At 41.2% G+C, this 23,766-nt stretch overlaps 1 protein-coding gene across 1 annotated transcript in view; it reads left to right on the plus strand.

The window, feature by feature from the left end:
- clmpb (CXADR like cell adhesion molecule b) overlaps positions 1-23,191 on the plus strand; it is a 117,094-nt gene extending 93,903 nt beyond the window's left edge. The window contains exons 3-7 of the mRNA XM_039647347.2: positions 3,158-3,353; positions 6,515-6,682; positions 15,021-15,143; positions 17,438-17,579; positions 18,682-23,191. Of these exons, the coding sequence (XP_039503281.1) occupies positions 3,158-3,353; positions 6,515-6,682; positions 15,021-15,143; positions 17,438-17,579; positions 18,682-19,021 (969 nt within the window). The 3' untranslated portion in view covers positions 19,022-23,191. The remainder of the gene's footprint in view (positions 1-3,157; positions 3,354-6,514; positions 6,683-15,020; positions 15,144-17,437; positions 17,580-18,681) is intronic.
- The last annotated feature ends 575 nt before the right edge of the window (positions 23,192-23,766 follow it).

Consider the following 23,766-nt stretch of genomic DNA (forward strand, 5'->3'; position numbering starts at 1 on the left):
TAATATGTACATTTTAGGTGTTATTATGTACATTTTAGGTGCTAATATGTACATTTTTAGTGTTAATATGTACATTTCAGGAGCTAATATGTCTATTTTAGGTCCTAATATGTATATTTTAGGTGCTAATATGTAGATTTTAGGTACTAATATGTACATTTTAGGTGTTAATATGTCCATTTTAGGTTCTAATATGTACCACTAAGGTACCAATATGCAGCCTTTGGGTACAAAAGTGTACCTTTTGAAAAGGTACAGCCCCAGTGACAGCTTTTGTACCTTTTTTTGTGTGTGATCAAAGCTGAATTTTTTCAGCATCATTACTCCAGTCTTCAGTGTCACATGATCCCTCAGAAATCACTCTAATATGCTGATTTTTGTGGAAACCATCAGTGACACTTTTTTTCAGGATTCTTTGATGATTAGAAAGTTCAAAAGTACAGCATGTATTTGATCTATTGCAGCAATATAAAAGTCTTTACACTCGCATTTGGTCAAGAAAAAAATCTTCCTGACACCAAACTTTTGTATGGCTGTGTGTGAACCGCAGATGTTTTGCTATATTATATATTACGCTGGAGGTTGCTGTTGTAGCTGACTGTTTTAGAGGGCTCTTGAAATTCTGAAACAGACAGATTTTTCCTTGCTGCTGAAAAATTACAAAGAAGATCTTCTTAAACCAGCCTAATCTCATTTGCCAGTCTTAGGTGGTTTAAGCCGGTCTTCCAAATGCAAAAACCCTTTAAAACCTGCTAACAGCCCAGCCAGAGTGAACGTTTTGACCAGCAAACCTTTGCATCATGTGCTGTTACTGAGATCAACGGAAATACTAACATGGCTGTCTCCGGGTAAATTACACCAATACTTGGCTGATGCTAACAACCTCTTTCTTTGAAGTGAAGCCATAACCTGTGACTCAAATGTTACTCTTGTTAGAGAAGATTATTCGAGCTTCAATTGTAATTTAAATAAATAAGAATGACAAAGATTATCGTGTCATAACTGTCAGTGATACTGAATGCACACAATAAGAATCACAGATGTTTTGGCCAGAAATGCAAATGTGTGTGTGAAACGAGCAGTCATCGCAGACAGCTTTGGCAGGTGAACCCAACTGCAGGTCTGCTGATGTGTCGTGGCATCGGCGTTTAGTTCTTAACCCCAGGCATTCAGGCGGTTGTCACAGTCAGACTGTGTGTGAATGTGTGTGTTGGCAGCTGCGTTTGTGTGTGACAGCCATTTAGCATCTTTTCCAAGGGCAGTCAGTAAAGGTAGAGGTTCTTTAAATTTGTCTTTTGCACAGTACAGTTGTCGCGAAGTAACCATCAGAAGAAAAATAAGGAAAAAAAACAGATTTGTACATTTCTGAAGAAAATGAAAGTGCTTTCTAATGCAAAGTTCCTCGCTGCAGTGCTAGAGTGTTGCGGGCAGTTGTCAGGATGTTATATACGTATATACGCATGCATATTTAAGGAGTTCAGATGCAAAAGCCTCTAAGTGCCATTTGAAATTTTCTTCTAAAATGACCATTTTTATCAAGCTTGTATATTTAAGTTCAGTAATTTCACTTAAATGACAATTAATAGGTAATCTTCATTGCCATTTAAGTGAAATTACTGAACTTAAATATACAAGCTTGATAAAAATGATCATTTTAGAAGAAAATTTCAAATGGCACTTAGAGGTCCCTTACTGGCTGGTAAGGGATTGTAACGCACTTCTGAGGTGTTCTGAATGTTTTCAATGCATGTGGCTATTAGTGTATTCTGGATAGTTGCTACATCATTTGCTTGTTTTGGTTAGTTGCAAGGGCATTTCTATATATGAACTACAAGCCGGTCTCTTTGAATCCATCTTCTACTTTTGTCGAAGGTTGACTAAAGTTTTGTCGTTCGAGTTGTCTTCGCTGATACGGAAAATGGCGGCGAATACACAAACCTGCCAGACATAGCCAGGCGAGCGTGATGCTCAAAGTCCGTCCCGAATCCCTCTTATTTATTTCACTTCTGAGGTGTTCTGAATGTTTTCAATGCATGTGGCTATTAGTGTATTCTGGATGGTTGCTACATCATTTGCTTGTTTTGGTTAGTTGCAAGGGCATTTCTATAGACCCTTTTACAGTTGGTGACGTTTTTTCACTAAAACGCTGACGCCGCTTCACTAACGCTAATTAGCAAGGATTGTTAGCTTGTTTTTTAACAATGACTGGAGAAAATCCGATATTATCTTAATGTGTAAGGTCACTCAGTGTCATGGACCGCGATTGTTATTTCCAAAAGTTATTTTTAACGGACGGAACCAGATTGGCCGACCTATAGCCGCCTACACGCTCACTCAATGCATGGACGATCTGACAGGATTAACGTTACGTTACCTCGGTTGAGTGGCCTGACTTCTACACCTACCTTATAGAGAAACCGATCGTAAATAGAAACTGAGGGCATATAAATCTTTAGATGCCTATATGGTCCTGTACAAGACTTTTTTGTACGATCCGCAGTTCTGCCGAGCCAGCGCCGAGACCACGACAATGTAATGAGTGTCATTACAGTGCAATTTTAATGATGTGAATATTTTCTAGAAATAAAAGTTCCAGATACAGCATATTCATTTTTCAGCAATTCTTGCACCAAACACAACAAGATGACATTTAATAATAGTAACAATTATTTAAGCTCCTTATTATGTAGCCGAATCTGTGCTGTTTTGCACTGGCCGCCTCCAGTTTTCACTTTGTTTTGCCTCCAGCTAGCGCCGTGACGTAACTGTGACGTCGGCGCAAAAGGACTACAAGACGATCTCTTTGAATCCATCTTCTGCTTTTGTCGAAAGTTTACTAAAGTTTAGTCGTTCGAGTTGTCTTCGCTGATACGGAAAATGGCGGCGAATACACAAACCTGCCAGACATAGCCAGGCGAACGTGATGCTCAAAGTCCGTCCCGAATCCCTCTTATTTATTTCACTGTACAGGATCATAGAGGCAATCACAGTGATCAGAGAAGGCCTCATTCAGCCCATCAGGCGATTGTTAAGCACGTATGGGTTAGAAAAACGGCTATTTTTAACATGAAATGTTGCGCAATGCACCTTTAAATAGATGTCTGATTCCACTGATTTCTTTCATTGATATTAAAAGCTCTTCGCTGTCACATTTCAGATCATCACATTCTTCAACAATGAGGTCTACACCAACGACAACCACGCCAGTCGTCTGTCCTTCGCGGGCGACTACCTGAACGGAGACGCCTCTCTCCTCATCAGTGATCTGCAGCTGACGGACTCTGGAGAATACCACTGTAAGGTCAAGACTGGCGGCAAATACCACTGGAGCCAAGTCAACCTCATTGTGCTGGGTAAGGCTCGTCTTCCCGGAATCAGCTCGCAACCATTTCCTCCATCAGCCAGCCTCGCACTGATTCAATTTGATCATCATTCAGATTACACAATTTGCCCATCATTGACGTAATCTAGAACTATGATTGGTTGCATTTGCCGGCCAGTCACTCTCAACTGGTGGCTGGCTGGCTATGTTTGCTTCACTTTGGATGGTAAATCAAGAGGATGTTAATTTGAAATGGTGGGATGAGAGGACATTGATTGAGCTCTATCTCTTAAAAACAGAAGAGGCAGAATTAGGAGCTTATGTGATTTCTCTTCTTCTAGCAAAACAGTTTACTGTCATCCCAAATGAGGTTCAGATGAGCTTCTCATGCTACTGGTATGGTATCCATTAATAGACCGTAGGGTTTCCAAGCCGTCGGTATCTCTGACGCCACAGCGCTCAGCCAAGAGAAGAACTGAATAGAAATACGTTAGACTCATCTCTATCACTGTGTAGTTCCTATTTTCAAGCAGTTTCAAGTCCTAATTTTTATTTCTTAAATCATTTTATTACCAGATTAGTACGCCAGCCACAGAGGGACAGGGTATTGGTGTAAAGTTGAAAGAAAGAGAAAAAGAGAGATAAATGGGAGGATGAATTGATGTAAATCCGGCCTCCACCCTAGAGTTTCTCTCACGTATTAGCATATCACAGAAGATTAGCTAATTTCTGCCTTCCCATAATCCTCATTCTCCACCCCGTTTCTCCCGCGACTCTTCTTTTTTCTTTCCTCTCCGTCACTCTATAAACACATTACGGCGAGTTAGTGTTCACATGAGGATGTTATTTTCAGAATTTGCAGTTGAGAGTGCACAGGAAATGACACACACGCATTAATCATAATTTTTATTAATCGCTCGCAGCTACTGTCAATGATGGTCCCTCGTCGTGAGATTTCTTGAATAAGAGCTAAACGAATGGGCATTGTTTCAATTGGACTGTTCATTGATTTTCAGTATAAGCTGTGAAATATCTTGTTCGCTGATTATTTTATGAGATGACGACCGCATCCTGGAACAGTGCAGTTATTTCAGGCACCAAGAATTGCAAAATTAATAACCATATTGTTTCCAATCATACTGTCTACACAATCCATGACATTTTATTTTACTGTCTTGGCTTCTTGTGAACTTGTGATCTCAACAGAACAAGTTTCAATCCAAATTTGGGTCAAATATGAACAAATCCAAATGTTGGGTTAAAAATGTCATTTAAAATTTTAACCTAACTTCAACTTTCACTTTCAACTGTAAGTTTTGTAATTACATTTTTAACCCAACATTTGGGTTTGTCCATATTTGACCCAAATTTGGGTGATTTTAGAGTGTATGTAGATGTAGAGGCAACTAGCTGAAATATGTTTAATTTTTGGTTTATTTTATATTTTATTTCCAATAACAACATTTTTTTTATGGTTGTAATTTTAGTTTACTAATCCTGATCCAGTAAAAATATTGACATACTGTACAGGGAGACACAAAACAAGACCATTTTTTTTTTTTTGCATTTTTCGAATATAATACAACGTTATTAATGACAAATCATATTATCAGTAAAACAACTTTAGTAACGAATGAACGTGAATTTCATATATTTTCTATTTGTTGTTTTTGTCATAACTTTTCTTTGTTTAATTTTTGTTTTTCTCTGTTTAATTTTAAAAAGGATGTCATTGTATAAAATGTCACTAACTCAGCACACATAGAGTGTTTGATAGATGGATTGGTTCTTGCATCCTTCTGATGTGTTTGTGTGTTTATAGACTGGGTCAGGATAGGGCCAGTAAGGGCCACAGAGGTCTGCAGACTGTCTCCTAACTGTCATTCAGCCTCCAGAGAGATCCCTCTGGACAGGCTCATCTAACTGACCCCAGAACTGTTTAGAGCAGTGCTGTGGTAAGCAGGATGCCAGTGGGTCTGGTCTGAGGTCAGTGTGAGGCAGTGTGGTGTTTGATTCGGCTTCAGTGTCCACTCAGATCTGCTGCGTAAGGTCATTGGGGAGTTCAAACCAGTCAGTGCACAGGACAACAAATCCTGACCCTTGCCCAAATCCTGACCCTTGCCTCCCCAAATGTCAAAGTTGAGATGGATTGACTCTTTAATATCGATTTCCTGCACAAAAAAGACAGTGTGCGGAGTTTGCAAGTTTTAGTTTCAAATGTAAATTAAAAATACTGCTTCAAAGTGTCAAACAATATCGAGTTAGAACACAACTATACAGGTTTATATATATAGACGGATGGGCGGGCAGGCAGATAGATAGATGGATGGATGGATGGATGGATGGATGGATGGATGGATGGGTGGGTGGGTGGGTGGGTGGGTGGGTGGATGGATGGGTGGGTGGGTGGGTGGGTGGGTGGGTGGGTGGATGGATGGATGGATGGATGGATGGATGGATGGATGGATGGATGGATGGATGGATGGATGGATGGATGGATGGATAGATAGATAGATAGATAGATAGATAGATAGATAGATAGATAGATAGATAGATAGATAGATAGATAGATAGATAGATAGATAGATAGATAGATAGATAGATGAGATGGTTCTCGTTCTATCTCGTGTACTGCAATGAGGTGATACTGAGATAGATAGATAGATAGATAGATAGATAGATATATAGATAGATAGATAGATAGATAGATAGATAGATAGATAGATAGATAGATAGATAGATAGATAGATAGATAGATAGATAGATAGATAGATAGATAGATAGATAGATGCTCCTCCCACCTTACTGTACATATGCCTAAACCTACCGAACTCCACCCCCTGATCCATAAACCCAACCCCTAAATCTACCCAACTCCACCCCTCAGATCTGGATCCGACTCCGCCCCCTGGATCTTGTGTACTGCAATGAGGTGCTACTGAGATTTTATGCTAAAATTCCCTGATTCCATGATTTTAAAAGCACAACCATTTTTCTGGATGGCTGTCACTCAACCACTAGGTGGTGTGTGTGACCATCACCAAACATCTGGGCTGGTAACTGAAAGGTTGAAACCCCACAAGGGTTAATGCGTGAATCTGGGGCTTGTTTCTATAGTAAACTGCTTTGGATAACAATATTAAATGACTGATTAGTTAACATTAACACACATTTGTGTTTCCTCGTTTACAGTGAAGCCCTCTAAACCCCGCTGCTGGATGGAGGGCCGGCTCCTGGAGGGCAGCGATGTGAAACTGAGCTGTAAGTCTTCAGACGGATCTGACCCCATTCAGTACAAATGGGAGAGAGTGCTGGACAAAGGCAAGAGTGTGGGAAAACTGCCTCCCCTCGCCCTCATCGGTGAGTCAAACACCCAAACATCTCGCAAACCAGCATATCGTACCTTACTCTGGACAGAAAGGGGAGGTTTGGACAGTTACTTGCTGCTAACTGTCCAAATAATAGCCTTGAATGTCTTTCAAAGATCTGATGCCATGATCCTCACACACTTTGACAAAAGCATCGCTTAGTACTTCCACCGAAGTGCTGATTAACAGGTCTAGTGATATAGAGCATCACAGTCCCGCCCACAGCCGGTGCCTGAAGTAAAAATTCAATACAATTTCTCCATTGACAGTTGGGACATTAGCTTTTAAAACGTAACCATACATGGTAGACTTAAAACCAGCTACGGCTGTACTAAGTGATTGTATATGCTCATATAAACGCCAAAAGTTCATGGGGCACTAAACTTGTTTTAAGATAAATGCCTTTTATTTGCGATGTATTGGATAAGTACTTCATTACCCACAATCCTGAACAATCCCACAATCCCACAGTGATCTGATTGATGGAAGTCGTGTAACGTGTGTGAAACCCGCGAAGATACGTGACAGACTGAAGATCGCATAATGACGTTGGGCTAAATTCATTGGTCGCACCTCAGAGACGCCCCCGCGCCATTGGATATGCAGTTGCCGCAGCTCAGCCTATGAGCGAGCCAGATGCTCAATGTTTTAGCATGTGCAGCTGCTTCAGTAAATCGAGGATAAGGAGTTTCCCTGCACATTCACTATATATAATTCACTGAAGGAAAAAGTTCACGTGGCCGTCGTCAGATTTGAAAGTCACTCAAAAGGCTTTTTCACGGTGGCTTCAGTCGACTTTAGTGAGGCGCACTGGTTTATGGGAGGTGTAGTTCCTTTGCTCGGAAGTGAAAATATGTACACAGGCTTGGACCCCTGACTTTTTTTTAATTTTCTCTTTGTTTTTTCATTCGAAATGATATGTTGTATGCTTATGAGTTCAGCCGTAGCTGGTTATCCTCAGACATGCTCTAAAACTCTTTAGATATGGATTTTACAAAATGTCAATGGGAGAAATTAATGGGAAATTGGGACTAAGATGCTATATTAGCCCACAATTGGCAGTATATGGTAAATGGACTGCATTTATATAGCGCTTTCACTGGGGTTAGGTGTCTTGCTCATGGACACCTCAACACTTGGTTAGGTTGAACCATGGATTGAACAACCAACCTTCTGGTGTGTAGACAACCTACATGAACCACTGCCACCCCAATGTGAAATGTATCAATTGGTAGGTGGCTATAGCATACCTGTATATTTATAACACTAGCAGAAGACTGTAGCCTGCACTGCAAACTGACTTCAACTCACACATGCCTTCAAAACAGATTTACTTATGTTCAAAGTACTATTTTTATGCTAAACATATGCTAAACATAGTCAGACTGCATTACGATGAGGTTTGACAGCCTTTGGCTGTTGTTAGAATTCGATCTCATCGGGTTCTGCTTGGGAAAACAAAACAACTTAGGCGAAAGTGCGAGAACTACACAAATTCGAGTGTAATATGGCTTTGCAGATGGGACAGAATAATGCACTTTTCCAGAACAGTTTCTCCTGCTGACACCAGATCATCAGAGCCCCATATTGTTTTACGATCTATTTAGCCGTATGCAGTCAGTGCTGCTGAGAGGTGAACCGTGCCTTCGCCCGAGCTCAACAATTACCCACCCTCATCAATGACCACCTGCTCTCTCTAATAAGCTTTCCTTGGCCGATAAACATTCCAGCACTCCTGAATTCACTGCAGATAGCGGATCAGAAGAGGGATGATGGGACAGGGAATGGGGGGAGGAAAGAGGAAGCATTGCATCCTGGATGTGTAAATGATCCAGGCGACTCAAATCACTCTGGCTGACAAACGCTCCTCGGTTGAAGATGCAAACGCGGTTCTCGGGTCTCAAGACACGAGCGCTTCCTCACGGGCTACAGGGAAACGTTTACTGTTCATCACATCTACCGGAGCTCCAGCAGAACCATCAATCACCCTGACACACACAAACACTAATTCATTCACATAAACGCACACACTTTACTTTGCTCTCACTTCCTTCTCTGATTAAAACACTCTGTTTGATTGAAACCTGTAAAGTAGTGTAGTAAAGGAAGTCGTAAAAGACGGCACTGTTTTGTAGGTTCAGGATGAGTCTGGAACTGGAGAGTTGCTTCATCAGCATTGTGTTCTTGAGCAATGCACACAACACAATACGCAAGAAAACTTGCTAAATATGACAAAAACACCCATATATAATTCTACTTGGGAACTTGGGGAGAGTGGTGGCAATTTGATCCCTTTCAGTAGTTTTGCCCCCATGTCATCCAAGATGTCCATGTCTTTCTTTCTTCAGTCGAAAAGGTTTTTGATGAAAACATTCCAGGATTTTCTCCATATAATGCACTTTACTGGGTACCAAATGGTTCAAGGTCTAAGTTTTATAAGCTCAAATGGTCGCCTTGCTCTGTTCTGTGATGAGCGTTCGTTACTCTCCTGTTCGAACTCGAACGAGCCTGTCGAGTTTAGGGTATGGTTTCTTGAGGCTTTTTTGTGCGTCTTGATATGATGCACGTCCCCACCAAATTTCGTGCATGTAGGTTGAACGTGGACGAGGGGCTAATTTTTTGCCAATTTTCTAGGAGGCGTGAGCCATTTTACCACGCCCATCTGCGAAACCCACAAAATACGAAATTTTTCACCAGTCCTGACATGCGTGCCAAATTTGGTGAGTTTTTGAGCATGCTGCGGCCACGATAAAATGGCGCTTACTTTGCAGAAAAAAATAAAAAATATATTTTTTATCGCACCGTTAGTGCTCGGGCCATAATAATGTAGGGTGTGGACTTGAGCATCAGTTGTAGATTGGATGGAAGCAGATCTGAATGTGATTTCAATTGTAGGAAAGGGGTTTAAGTGTGCTAAATTATCGGAGAAGTCCAGCATAAGAATTTTTCTCTGGAAGATTTATTATATTATATTCAAAATGTTCACATTCATTTTTCTAAACAGAAAAAGGACTTTATTCTGGCTGTTATAACTGAAGAAATTTATAACGTACAATTGCCAACATGTCTGCCTAATTATCTGATAGACTATAGTTGTAACCAGTGTTGGGTAAGTTACTCTAAAAAAGTAATTAATTACTAGTTACTAATTACCTCTTCAACAGTGTAATTAGATTACTGTACTAATTACTCTCTCTAAAAAGTATTTAATTACTTTTAAAATGACTTTCAAAATCCCAGCTGAATATACAAGGATAGACATGAATCTGTTTTAATTCTTTGAAATAAATACTATAAAATTGCGTGAATTATCCTTAAACTGACCAAGGTGGAGAAGGTTACATTATAAAAACATACTTTTTAGCATCAGACAATACATTTTGATGTTAAACCCACTATTGTTTTACAGTACGTCTGATCTCATGACATTTCACACTTTTTTCATACATACTTTACAATAATTCATACGAATTTGTACGAGTGTGGTCGTACGATTTAAACACCTCATAAAATGCATACGAATCGCTGTGAGATCGGATTGATCTATACACAGTATTTACCTCAATTACATCGGGATTGATAAAGGACTAGATGTTGCAATCCCTAATGTTGCACCACTTCTAATTCGGAAGTTCTTGAAGGATGGCTGCTATAGGGCTTTACCAGCGGGACACATCGTCAGTTGTGTACCGCAGCATCACAGGGTGTTTCGGCCAATTATCACAATACACCCTCTGCTGAGGCAGGCCCACCACAGGTTGATCAAGCCTGGGTGTGTGTCCCGCGGTTAGCTGCTTTCCTTAGCAGCCCAGGTGGTGTCACTCCTCTTCAGCCACAGCCAATGGCTCGTCCTCTCTGCGGTGTTAGCCAGTTCTTTAATGGCTTGTCTGTAACCCTGCCCCCTAACTCCAATTTCCCTAAGAAGCTTTGCTGTTGTGCTGGCTACAAAGCCCCTACACCCCACCTCCACCGGACGCACCCTTATCTTCCAGCCTCTTTCTTCTGCCTCAGCTGCTAAGTTGGAATAGCGCAGTTTCTTGCGCTCATACGCTTCTTCGATGGCATCCTCCCAGGGAACGGTCAATTCTACGATGAAGGCGAGCCGGCAGGACTTAGACCAGAGAACGAGGTCTGGTCGCAGGTTGGTTGTTGCAATCTCCGGAGGGAAAATGAGCTTCTGACTTATGTCGACTCGCATCTGCCAGTCCCTGGCTACATTAAGGGGGTTGAGAACAGGGTTTGAGTGGCTAGCCCTCACCCTTTCCCCCTCTCGAACGAACAGCTGTGGGTGTCGGCGCACATCCTGGTTGTAAAAGGGTTGGGCATTGATGGATGCCCTCTTACACTCAAGCTTGTCGGCTAGACACCTGAGGACCTGGTTATGTCTCCATGTGTATCTGCCTTGAGTAAGGCTGGTCCTACAGCCAACCAGGATGTGCTTGAGTGTTGCAGGAGTTGTACACAGGGGGCAGGATGGGTCCTTTCCGAACCATAGCTTCAGGTTTGTGGGAGAGGGCAGCACATCATACGTAGCTCTAACAATGAAGCTCAGCCTGTTGGATTCCATGCCCCAGAGTTCGCTCCATGTGAGTTTCTTCTTCTCAATCCCCTCCCACGTCATCCAGCGACCCTGCTTGGCTTGTGCTACGGCTTTGGAGCATCTGGCTGCTTCCTCCTGTCGGCGCACCTCCTCTACCACCATGCTTCGACGTTCAGTTGCAGATGCCTTTTGCCAGAGAGGTTTTACAGCTCCTAGGCCAAAGCCTCCTCTGCCTTGTTGGACATGGCCCACCAAGTCACGATGGAGAAGAGCAGATTTGGCCTGTAGCACGGCTGTGGCTGGGGTCCACTTCCTTCCTGTTGCCAGGGTGGGAGCGGTGCCTCTCACCACAGGGTCCTGGGAGTCAGTGAGAGACATATCCAGTCTCACCTTGGCACACTTGAAATCTTCGACCAAGCTAGAAATTGGAAGTGCCAGGGCTCCGTCGCTGTAGAGTCCTACGCTGCTAAAGCATTTGGGGAGACCGAGCCACTTCCTCACATAGGAATTTACTAGCCTTTCCAGTCGATTGGCATGGCTAAGCGAGACCTCGTACATGGTCAGTGGCCACAAGAGTCTAGGTAACAGCCCAAACTGATAACACCAGAGCTTCAGTTTCCCCGGTAGTGCCGTTTTGTTAATTTGCTTAAGGCCGCTAGCCACGTCCTGCCAGAGTTGCTCGAGTTGCTGGGTGTCTTTGAGGTCTGCGTTATACCATCGTCCGAGGCTCTTGATGGGCTTCTCTAGGACTGTTGGAATCGGTTTATCACCGATGTAGAACTGCTCACCTGTCAGTTGGCCATTGACGACAGAGATGCTACGAGACTTACTTGGCTTGAATTCCATTCTTGCCCACTGGATATTTACCTGGAGCTTCTGAAGCAAGCGTCTAGTGCATGGTTTTGTTGTAGTGATGATAGTCATGTCATCCATGTAAGCTCTAATTGGCGGAAGACGCAGACCACTCTTGGTCCTCTCACCTCCCACTACCCACCGAGATGCCCGTATGATCAGCTCCATTGCCATGACGAATGCCAGAGGGGAAATTGTGCAACCTGCCATAATGCCGATCTCCAGACGCTGCCACGCAGTGGTGTTGTTCTCAGATGTTACACAGAACTGGAGATCATGAAAGTAGCTCTTGACCAACTCTGTGATTTGGTTTGGTATGCCAAAGTAGTTGAAGGCCGTCCACAAGATCTTGTGAGGGACTGAGCCGAAGGCATTGGCTAGGTCCAAAAACACCACATGTAGGTCTCTCCGTTCCTTCTTTGCAGTTTGTATCTGGTGCCAGATGATATTAGCATGCTCCAGACATCCTGAGAAACCCCGGATCCCGGCCTTCTGCACCGATGTATCAACAAAGTTGTTTCTTTGCAAGAATGTTGCGAGCCTTTGGGCCAAGACACTGAAAAAGATCTTTCCCTCTACATTCAGCAAGCTAATCTGGCGAAACTGGCTGATGGATGCAGAGTCCCTCTCTTTGGGGATTAGGATACCTCCTGCTCTTCTCCATGCTTTCGGTATCACCCCCTTCTGCCAAACCACCTTCATCAGCTTCCAGAGATATTTAAGGACTCTGAGGGTGTTCTTATAGACCCTATACGGGATACCATTGGGCCCAGGTGCTGATGCTGATCTCGCCTTCTTCACTGTCTTCTCCACCTCGCTCCATGTGGGAGGCCTTGTGTCCATTTGATGTTCAGGTGCATGAATTGGTGGTATGTCATTCGGAATCGTGACAGGCTCATGCCTCCGATCGTCAGAGTAGGTCTTTCTCAGGTGTTCTTCCAGATCTTTTATGGGCACCTTGAGACTCCCTTTCTTTTCTTGGTCAAAGAGGCCTTTAACAAAGCTGTAGGGATTGCTGTAGAAGCGGGTCCTTGTCCGTTCTTTCCTCTTGCGTTGTTGTCTGAGCTGCTCTGATCTTCGTAGCTTTGTTAGTCGCTGCTTTATCTCGGCCTGCAGGTTGTCAAGTCCCACTCTTTCCATTTCTGTGGCCTTCCTCCACTGCTTTCTCATTTGTCTTCTTTCTTTCACCAACTTATCAATTTCCCGCTGCCTCCTGGACTTTGACTGATTAAGAGGGTCTTTCTGCTGCCTCTGTGTTTTACCCTTTATCCCAAACCGCTCGGCACCATAGCTGTAGATGATAGATCCCATGTTCTCCAGTTTTCTCTCAGCCGGACCCTTCTGTTGTTCTAGTAGGAGAACCAGGTCTAAATCAATGGTCTCCCACTCTCTCCTCTGGCTGGACTTGGGCCATAGGACCTGAGGTTTCCTTCCTTCCATCTTCCTCTCTGTTGCTGGCAGTAGCTGGCTACGTGTTTGCCTGGAGGCTGGTGTTGGCTGTGGCTGGCTGGGCTCCGAGCTGGAGACTGCTCCTGGCTGTAACTCGCTGGACCCTGGATTGGAGACTACTGTTCGGTATTGCAAGCTTGGCTCTGGGGTGAGGATTGGTGTTGGCTGTGGATTGCTGGCCTCTGGGGTGGAAAGTGCTGCTGATTGTTCCTGGCTGGGCTCCAGGCCGGAATCTGTTGGAGGGTCTATGCGATGTTGAGCTTCATCTGAGGTTCTGATACCCTGAGGACTGTGGGGGTTCTCCTGCCTCTGGGCTTCACTCGACTGATTTGGCCGACTCCTTAAGAAGTATTGGTCAATGCGAGACCCCTTGCTGAGCTTGGTGAGGCATTTCTTTAAGCCTTGGTGTATTTTTAAGCCCCTCGCTGTTGTTAGTTTTGACCAGCCGCAGATGCAGTTCTGCAGCTCTTGTCCTGCCAATGTTGATGGTCCATCCGTTGCAGCGCTGGTTCTTCTAATCGATGTCAGTTCCGTTCCATGGTCTGTTACCGTGAGATCCGTCCGTGCTGGGTCATCTTCCGCCCCCGCTCTCGCAGACCCTGGGGGTATTTTCTTCTTTGAGGTTTTTGTAGCGTTGATGGGTGGATCCAGGAACGCTACTCAGCGCTGGATCCTGCCGGTGTGAGTTGCTAACCCACACTAGCCCCCTTGGGGTCTATTCCCTCCTGTCAGCAGTCTTTCCAAGCCGTCATCGGGTCTTTCCCTGATTGTCAGCTGCTCTTTCGCAGCAGTCACTGGATCACTCCAGACTTCAAGGATTGATAAAGGACTAGATGTTGCAATCCCTAATGTTGCACCACTTCTAATTCGGAAGTTCTTGAAGGATGGCTGCTATAGGGCTTTACCAGCGGGACACATCGTCAGTTGTGTACCGCAGCATCACAGGGTGTTTCGGCCAATTATCACAATACACCCTCTGCTGAGGCAGGCCCACCACAGGTTGATCAAGCCTGGGTGTGTGTCCCGCGGTTAGCTGCTTTCCTTAGCAGCCCAGGTGGTGTCACTCCTCTTCAGCCACAGCCAATGGCTCGTCCTCTCTGCGGTGTTAGCCAGTTCTTTAATGGCTTGTCTGTAACCCTGCCCCCTAACTCCAATTTCCCTAAGAAGCTTTGCTGTTGTGCTGGCTACAAAGCCCCTACACCCCACCTCCACCGGACGCACCCTTATCTTCCAGCCTCTTTCTTCTGCCTCAGCTGCTAAGTTGGAATAGCGCAGTTTCTTGCGCTCATACGCTTCTTCGATGGCTGTAACGCTTCTTCAGAAGTAACTGTAATTAAATTACAGATAAATTAAGAGTAATCCCTTACTTTACATTTTCAAGGGAAAAGTAATTAAATTACAGTAACAAATTACTTAGTAATTAGTTACACCCAACACTGGTTGTAACTCAGCTCATGTACAGTATATAAGTATGTTTTCCTGTTTTCAGATCTGAAGAACCCAGAGATCGTGACCTTGAGGAACTTGACGCAGGACAGCTCCGGGGTCTACAAGTGCACCGCCAGCAACGATGTAGGAGAGGAGAACTGTATCATCGAGGTCACCATGCAATGTGAGTTCTGCTCTGAGGTCAGCCTGTGCCCCGGGTGTAATAAGTGTGGATGTTATGATACTCTGATCCCGGATCAGGCGCTTTTAGTTGGAGCTACAGCCTCAGTGTGATGGATGGAGGCTGTTTCCACACTGCAGAGAGATGGTATTTGTTTATTGTGGGGCATCATGGTCATGACACCTATTGTTTTTATTGTTTTGATTCATGCAGTTTAAATCAGTGTTTCTTTTGCCATGGCACAATTTTGATAAGTCAAAAATTCCACGGCAAAAAATGTATAATGAAATTTCACAATCATGCATTGCTTCAAATGGCATATAAATCTAGATATTAGACTATATTAAAAAGTTTGTACTCACTTTTAATGTGAAAGCTTAATTAAGCCTGTATGCTTAAAAATGAGCCACAAACTTGTTCCTGAAGTCTGTGCAAAGACGCGAACACGCTGTTTAAACTGGATGAGTCCAAGCAAACGTTCTTTCACTCTTTTGTTGTTTGTGGATACTGTAGTATAGAGTCAGTGATTATAATGGGTTACATTAGCTTTTGACGCGACACACATCCAGTGTAGACAGCGACTGAATGTCAGTGGGCGGGGCCTATGGTGCGATGATGTGTAACTATTCGTCGATGTGAATGTGTTTGCCTGTGTGATGTCACTGTTCACCCAATATCAGAACAAGCCTTTCTTCAAGCTTGATTAGATGAATGCTTTGTTTATTATGAGGAGGACATTTTATTCTATGAAACATGCTGGATGTTTTTAATGGTAAAAAGACCTCTCATATGTCAAAAGACTAAGGCAATGTTGAATTGTTCATGTCATGAACACTTTAATAATTATAATATTTTAACAATATACTGTCAAATAACATTGTTTCCGATGTTTTGGCAGATTATATATTGGTTATAGTTAGTTAGCTAGTTAACTTAAAAATACAATATTTTCAATAATTCTGTTATAACAATAAATCCTGCTTTGTTGTCTTGAATAGTTAAAAAAAGAACTATTTTCCTAAATCTATTGTGTTTTAATGCTGTATGGGGAGTTTCCATAGACATAGTGATTTGTATATGTATATTCTCTCCCCTTACACTAACCCTAAACCTACTTATCAAAGAAAACTTCAAAAAAAACTTTTCAAAAAACATCACCATGTTTTCATCATGGGTACCAAAAAAAATACCCCACAAGGACAATGATTTTGGACAATATCACCTTTGTTGGGTTTACCAGGACCACACACACACACACTAACTTATATGTTTGTTTCAATCTATTAGTAAAGGCATTGGATATGCTTCCATTGATTTCATCAGATTAATGAAATTTTCTATCATCTAACCCATCCCTTACCCTTAAAATGTGCAAAACACTAGATTTTAATTAAAAAAGACATGTTTGGGCCAATTTATAAGCCTCTTTTATTAATGAGGATCAGTAAAAAGTCCTCACTAGTCGGTTTGTCATAATATTTCACTATATAAGGCCCTCACAAGTATAACCAAACCTGCCCTCCCTTTCTCTCTCTCTCTTTTACTGAGCACTGGGAACTACAGAAAGCCAGAGTGTGGCCATTTGTCATTGCTCGTGCTCAAATAGCCATCCTTCAGTGTTTGTGTGTAATGGTTTTGGAAGAAGCAGAAGAATTTAATGTTCACCAGAGGAGAAGATGGAGGGAGTTATATAAACTCTTGACAACTGTCCTGCGCTTAGGCCTTGCGCAAGTCTTTCACAACAGAGGAAATAATATGTGAAAGAGTCGTTTTACAGTTGTGGCTGGCAAAGTTTAATTTGAGTCTGACTTAATTCAGTTTTACTCGCAAGATATCTCACGAGAACACTAATAAAGTGTAACTACCATATGGGCTCCCCTGATAATATAATGTTTAAACAATGAACAAATCAAAAGCTCTTTGTCAAACAAGGTTAAAAAAAAAGTGGCGCACTTAGTATTTATTAATGTTGTGCTGGCCAATATGGCAGTCACCTGAGACTGAAATACTGACACCCAGTGGCATGAATGTAGAATCATGCAAAAGAAAAAGTTTCAGGTACCATTGGCATTGGCATAAATTAGATGTATGGATATGTAAATGTTACATTTGATAAAGAAAAATATACATATTCCTTTATTTATTTGACTAATTTTAAACATTTTCACTGTATCCTCAGGCTTTTGCACTCTACTCTATCCAATTTTTTTAATTCTTATCATAATATGAATGAGGCGAATGCGATATGATGGAATGACGTGTGACAATATGACAGAAATGTCCTTGTGTGTGTTTAGATGTGCGAGGCATTGGTGTGGTGGCTGGCGCTGTGGTTGGCGTTTCATTCGGCGTCCTGCTTCTCATTCTCATTATCTGGTTGGTCTTTCGCAAGAAGGAGAAGAAGAAATATGAAGAAGAGGAGACACCTAATGAGATCAGGTGAGATCTCAGTATTGACTGTGTTTTTATACTGTAGTTCTAGTTGATTCAATGTCTTTTATCAATTCCATTCTAAAAAGAACAACTAATAACTCCACTGTAAAAAAATATTGATGGTTTAACTTTTGAGTTTTAAAATTTTGAGTTCATTGAACTGGAAAAAGTAAGTTAATACAATGAAGGAGAATGATTTAATCACCAGAAACTCAAAATGATATGTTATCTGAACTAAATGAATTATTTAAGTTGATTTGACAAAAGAAAAAATGTTGTGATTACTACACTGTAAAAAAATATTGTTGGTTTAACTTAACAAAGTAAGTAACCTGGGTTGCCTCTAAATTTTAAGTTGATTGAACTGGAAAAAGTGAGTTAATACAATGAAGGAGATTAATTTAATCATCAGAAACTCAAAATAATAAGTTATCTCAACTAAATAAATTATTATAAAGTTGATTTGACAAAAGAAAATATATCTTGAAAATATTTTTTTACAGAGGGCTGTCAAACGAATAATCGCGATTAATCGCATCCAAAATAAAAGTTTGTGTTTACATAATATTTGTGGGTGCACTGTGTATAATTATTATATATATATATATATATATATAAATACACACACATGCTTGTATATATTTAATAAATATTTTAATGTATATAGATTTATATATAATTTATATTATATATAAATATATTATATATAAATAATATATTTTTTTCTTAAATATACATGCACTTGTGTGTTATACATATAGTATGTAAACACAAACTTTTATTTTGGATGCGATTAATCACGATTAATCGTTTGACAGCCCTAATAATAACTAATATGCTATTGAACTCTCTTCTTTATTTAAAAATATGATATAATACATATATAAATAGAGTAAATAGTGCTTGAAGCTTTTCAGGATAAAATATATAAGTAAATATTCAAAAATGTAAATGTAAATTTGTTTGTTTATGAATATATAATTTTATAATTATTTTACATGGCAGCACGTTTAGGCTTCAGGTTCAGACTACAATGAGCTTCATTTTTTGATTTTCTATTTTAGTATTGACTTCCCCAACGATGTCTGTTTCTTCATTACTTTTGTAGAGAGGATGCAGAAGCTCCAAAAGCCAAGCTGGTGAAGCCCAACTCCCTGTCCTCGTCCCGCTCTGGAAGCTCCCGCTCCGGTGCTTCCTCCACACAGTCCATGGTGCACAACAGCGCACTCCGAAGCCAACGTCCACGGCCACCCGCTGTCGCCGCTCTCAAGGAGAACGGACAGCCCCACGGCTTCCCCCAGTCTCCCCCGGCCTACACGCAGGTCGTGCCCAAAACCCCAGAACCCCCTGCCACCCCAAAGTTCAGACCCCCAAATCCTCCGGTGGGCATGGCCATCCCGGCGGGAGTCATGGTCCCTGCTCAAAGCAAGGCCTTTCAGACAGTGTAGAGAGTAAAGGAAACGCAGCCTGATGCAGGCCTCTGTACAAGACACACACAGTGACTCTTCCAAAAGTTGCAACTACGATTGGAAAAAAAAACAAACCTATAAAATAAAAAACCCAATTAAAGGATGTACGTAAAAAATAAACTATATATATCACAAATCTAAAATGTTGAATGCATATTTACAAGGGAAATTGCAAAGTGCTTGCCCCCCTACTGAAGTATTAAAAGAAAACCAGACAGGAACTGAAGAACAAGAATTTTGCATTCTCATTCTTTGGTTCTCTCTACTTCTTTTGATCTCATGGTGCAATCTGACCCCTTCTTCACTTTATTTGTTTCCCTTTTTGAACTCTTGAAGGCAGTGGAAAGATTTCCCCAAGTGCAGTTTATTTATTTATTGAATCAGAGAGGTCAGAGGACCCAGGGCAGGCTGGGATGATGAAACACACGATGGGGAGGGGAAGGTCCAGCGACTGCCCCTACGAAGAGAAATGCAAGGATATTACCTCTGGGAAGTCTCATTTGCAAAGTTCTCATTCATTTTCTTTCAGAATTCAATGACTGTGGCCCAGACTTCAAATTCAAAGGCAATTTTATGAATACCTTATCAATCTACAGTACTATCAAGAAGAAAACTTGAAGTGGTTGGAAAACGTGACCCCTCGATGGAAATTCCAGCATGTCATTGATGTAGTGGCATAGAGAGACTTCAGTGGTTCAGTAAATGCAGAACACACTCTGGGGTCAATTCCCTAAATGAGTGCGCTATACCTTAATGTGCTATATTTCACAAAAACCACCCGTAACTGTATTTAAATGGTCGTTGTCATTCGTTTTCCCCCCGCAAACCCAAAAACAAAAGTGAATTAGGCTGATTATTATACCTTTTCACCAAAAATCTTGCCTGCCACAAAGTTTTGCTATTACTGCCTACAGCAAGTAGACGGTAATTGAAATGTATAGATTCTGTCTAAGCAAACTGTCTTGCAAATGATGATTAAATGACGGAAAAGAGCATTTTAACCCAAAGTATCATGCAGTCTAACGAACTTTAATCACCATTTCAGGTGCCAAGAGTTGCTGTATGTACAGTACGTTCAAATAGGTATGCCAGATTGTTAGTCTGTTGTATCCTTCCCAACTGATCTGAGTAATTACAGCGTGCACATTGTTGTGATTTGCACAACTTGATTAGTTAATTGGGTGTTTAAATAACGTGGGTGCAATTGATTCTGTGTGTCAAGGTGTACGTGATTTCACCAAGTCGACCATGTTCCTGGATCGACATCCCAATCAGCCAATCAGATTTGGGGGAAGTTTACAGTTTTTGTCAAGTTTAGGCTTATAACAAGGGTTAAGGTTTTCTACACCATTCTTATCCCTAAAATCAGAGGGAAAGTTATGGGTAGGGTTAGGTTAAGGGGTAAGGTTAGGATTATGTTTTTGGACAGGAATGTTGTTCTGCACTCTCAGAAAAAAAGGTACAAAAGCTGTCACTGGGGCTGTACCTTTTCAAAAGGTACACTTTTGTACCCAAAGGCTGCATATTGGTACCTTAGTGGTACATATTACCACCTAAAAAGGACATATTAGCTCATGAAATTGACATATTAGCACCTAAAATGTACATATTACCACCTAAAATGGACATATTAGCTCATGAAATTGACATATTAGCTCCTGAAATGGACATATTGGCACCTAAAATGTACATATTAGCACCTAAAATGTACATATTACCACCTAAAATGTACATATTAACACTTAAAATGTACATATTAGCTCATGAAATTGACATATTAGCTCCTGAAATGGACATATTGGCACCTAAAATGTGCATATTAACACTTAAAATGCACATATTAACACTTAAAATGTACATATTAGTACCTAAAATGTACATATTACCACCTAAAATGGACATATTAGCTCCTGAAATGGACATATTAGCACCTAAAATGTACATACTAACACTTAAAATGTGCATATTAACACCTAAAATGTACTTATTAGCTCATGAAAGTTTACCTTTTGAAAAGTTACAGCCCAGGTGACAGCTTTTGTACCTTTTTTTTCCGAGAGTGTAGGATCAACAAAAATGTTGACCCAGCAACATGTCTTACTTGGCAAAATCATGATGTTGATCCTAGACCAATCAATCAATCAATCAGATTTGAGGGACCATTTAATAATATCTCAAGTTGAGGCTAACAACCAAGGTTAGGTGCTTCTACATCAGTGTTTTATTCACCTATCATTTCCATTTGATTTTACTGATAAGTTATGGGGAGGGGTAGTAGAGATATGGTTAGGACAACAATTTTGGACAGAACAGTTGTTCCAGGATTACAGTAGGTTGGGTTCCTGTTGATCCATGCAGGAAGATGTCTTACTTGGCGAAACCATGGAGACTATGTCTGCACTGTTGCACACTGATATGAATTTTTGCATCTGTGTATATACATGGAGTGTACGTACTTCCCAGAAAGTCTGCAGTCTGGTTTCATATGTCATCCTCACCGCTTCAAGGACAATTTCAGTTTGTATTACACACCAACCGCTGTATATTATTCGATACAGCTGTATTTCCAATGATACTGAAACCAAAATCGCGCGAATACTATGAATGTGTATAAATCAAAGATAGGTTTGGTTTTTATTTATTGTTTCCTTCTTTTCTAGAATACCCAGTGGTACTATATAATAGCATATGAGGCACAAGTAACTTTTTACTATAATCTCACAGTACTGTGGACTTCAAGTAAATGAAAGGGAATGCCAGAACAGGGAGTTATGTACAGAGTGTGTGTGCGCATTTGCGGTACTCTCCTTTCTAGTTCGTGTACGCACCACGGTACCGTCCGAGGAATCTCCTAGGACCCTCTAACAACAAGCTGACTCGAGATGGCTGCCTTTTTGTGCCAGCCGTCCCACGGCTTCCTCCTGTCAAACCCCTCTCCATTAGCGGTGTTGTCTAAGCCCCTGGGAAGACCTTGCTTGGTGCATTTGTGAAATTTGAAATGGACAAGTTGCCTGTTTTGTGTGCCTTCACAGAGAATTCTTCCCCCGAGATTGCTTTTGTCCTTCGCAATGTGCCAGACAAAAAAAAAAAAAAAGGAAGCCATGTGTAAAACGGCTATTTTAGAGAGCATTCTGACACAAAGAGGCAGTCCAAACGCATAATGCACACTCTGTAGTCATGATGCTGTTTTATATTGTACATACAGATAAATATACGCACACAATATTCTTTGTTATCGGTTGAAGATTGGGGTTATAGGTCATAATAAAGATGTAGATGAGGTATTATGCATTTTCAGAGAGTAATAATTGGTCATTGTAGCCCCTGACCCGCTAAGCTCCCTTTAATAAGTAAAATCATTTCCTTCTTGATGGCTACTTGTATATCTGCCATTGATGGACTTTAAGAATATATCTAAGACAGGTAAAGCCATAAGACGTGAGCGAGCATACAACACTCCGTCCTCGTACGCCCTTGTCAATTTTCACAAGTGTATGTGCCAAGCAGAATAACCTACGTCATTCTTATTGGGTCTGTAATGTAGCCTAGCGCTGCCTCCGCCTTCCGGTTACTTTACCCAAACAATTGTGTTGGATACACAGCTAAACACTTCTTCCCAAGTGTACACCTCATAAATAGAGACGCGCTCGAGACGTTCTCTCCAGAGCCACATTCTCCACAAGGCGGTGTAGGTGGATGAACTGTTGTCAGTAAGTGTGATGGATGGACTGTCATGCAGTGTGAGAAGTGAATGATGGGAATTGGAAGGAAAACACATGCTGAGGTCTGTGGGTCCAAACCCTACAGAGGCTCTCACCTTCAAACAGAGTCCAATCCAATTTGGGCCTTCTCAATATGGAGGTTTTTGTAGGCAGTAACTCTCCTTGTCTAAATTATTTGCTCTGTTCCAAAAGCTAGTGAGCTGCCTTGCTGTCTACTGCCTATATAGGTAGCTGGCTCAAACGTTATCATCTTAATAGAGTGCAACAGTGCCCGCACACTTTCAACGGCCTTGGCTCTGGAAGTATTTTTTTTCATGGGAAACAACGCTTCAATTTTACGGCTTTCCGTGTTTTCACTGTTATACGGTAGGGGGCGCTATTACGCATACTGAAGAACTACAGAACCTTCGGATCAAAACGCAGGCAAGCGATACAAGCGATAAAAGCATTGTAGTTTTTGAATAAACACGATATTCTTCGCTTTTTGTTCAAAATGTTGCATTTTTTAACATTCAAGTGTTGATATAAAAATTAGGGCTGTGCAAAAATTAATTGCGATTAATCGCATCCAAAATAAAAGTCTGTGTCTACATAATATTTGTGTGTGCTGTGTATAATTATTTTGTATATATAAATACATATGTATGCATGCATATATTTAAGACTTATAATATATATATAAAAATACAAAATCTATATTATATAAATATAAATATTTTATATATGAATAACACTTTTTCTTAAATTTATACATGCATGTGTGTGTATTTATAAATACAAAATAATTATATACAGCACACACAAATATATTATGTAAACACAGACTTTTATTTTGGATGCGATTGATCGCAAATAATTTTTGCACAGCCCTAATAAAAATGCATGAAGATAAAATAAAATGATCCGTATGCTTTTCGAATCGCTCTCGCTGTACATTGATGTTTGTGACGCAGTTAGATGTCATGGGAAGCCAGCGAACGTTCAACACACAATTTAATAAAA

The sequence above is a fragment of the Pimephales promelas genome, chromosome 10 (assembly GCF_988280905.1).
Source record: "Pimephales promelas chromosome 10, fPimPro1.hap1.1, whole genome shotgun sequence".
In the NCBI taxonomy this organism is placed as follows: Eukaryota; Metazoa; Chordata; class Actinopteri; order Cypriniformes; family Leuciscidae; genus Pimephales; species Pimephales promelas.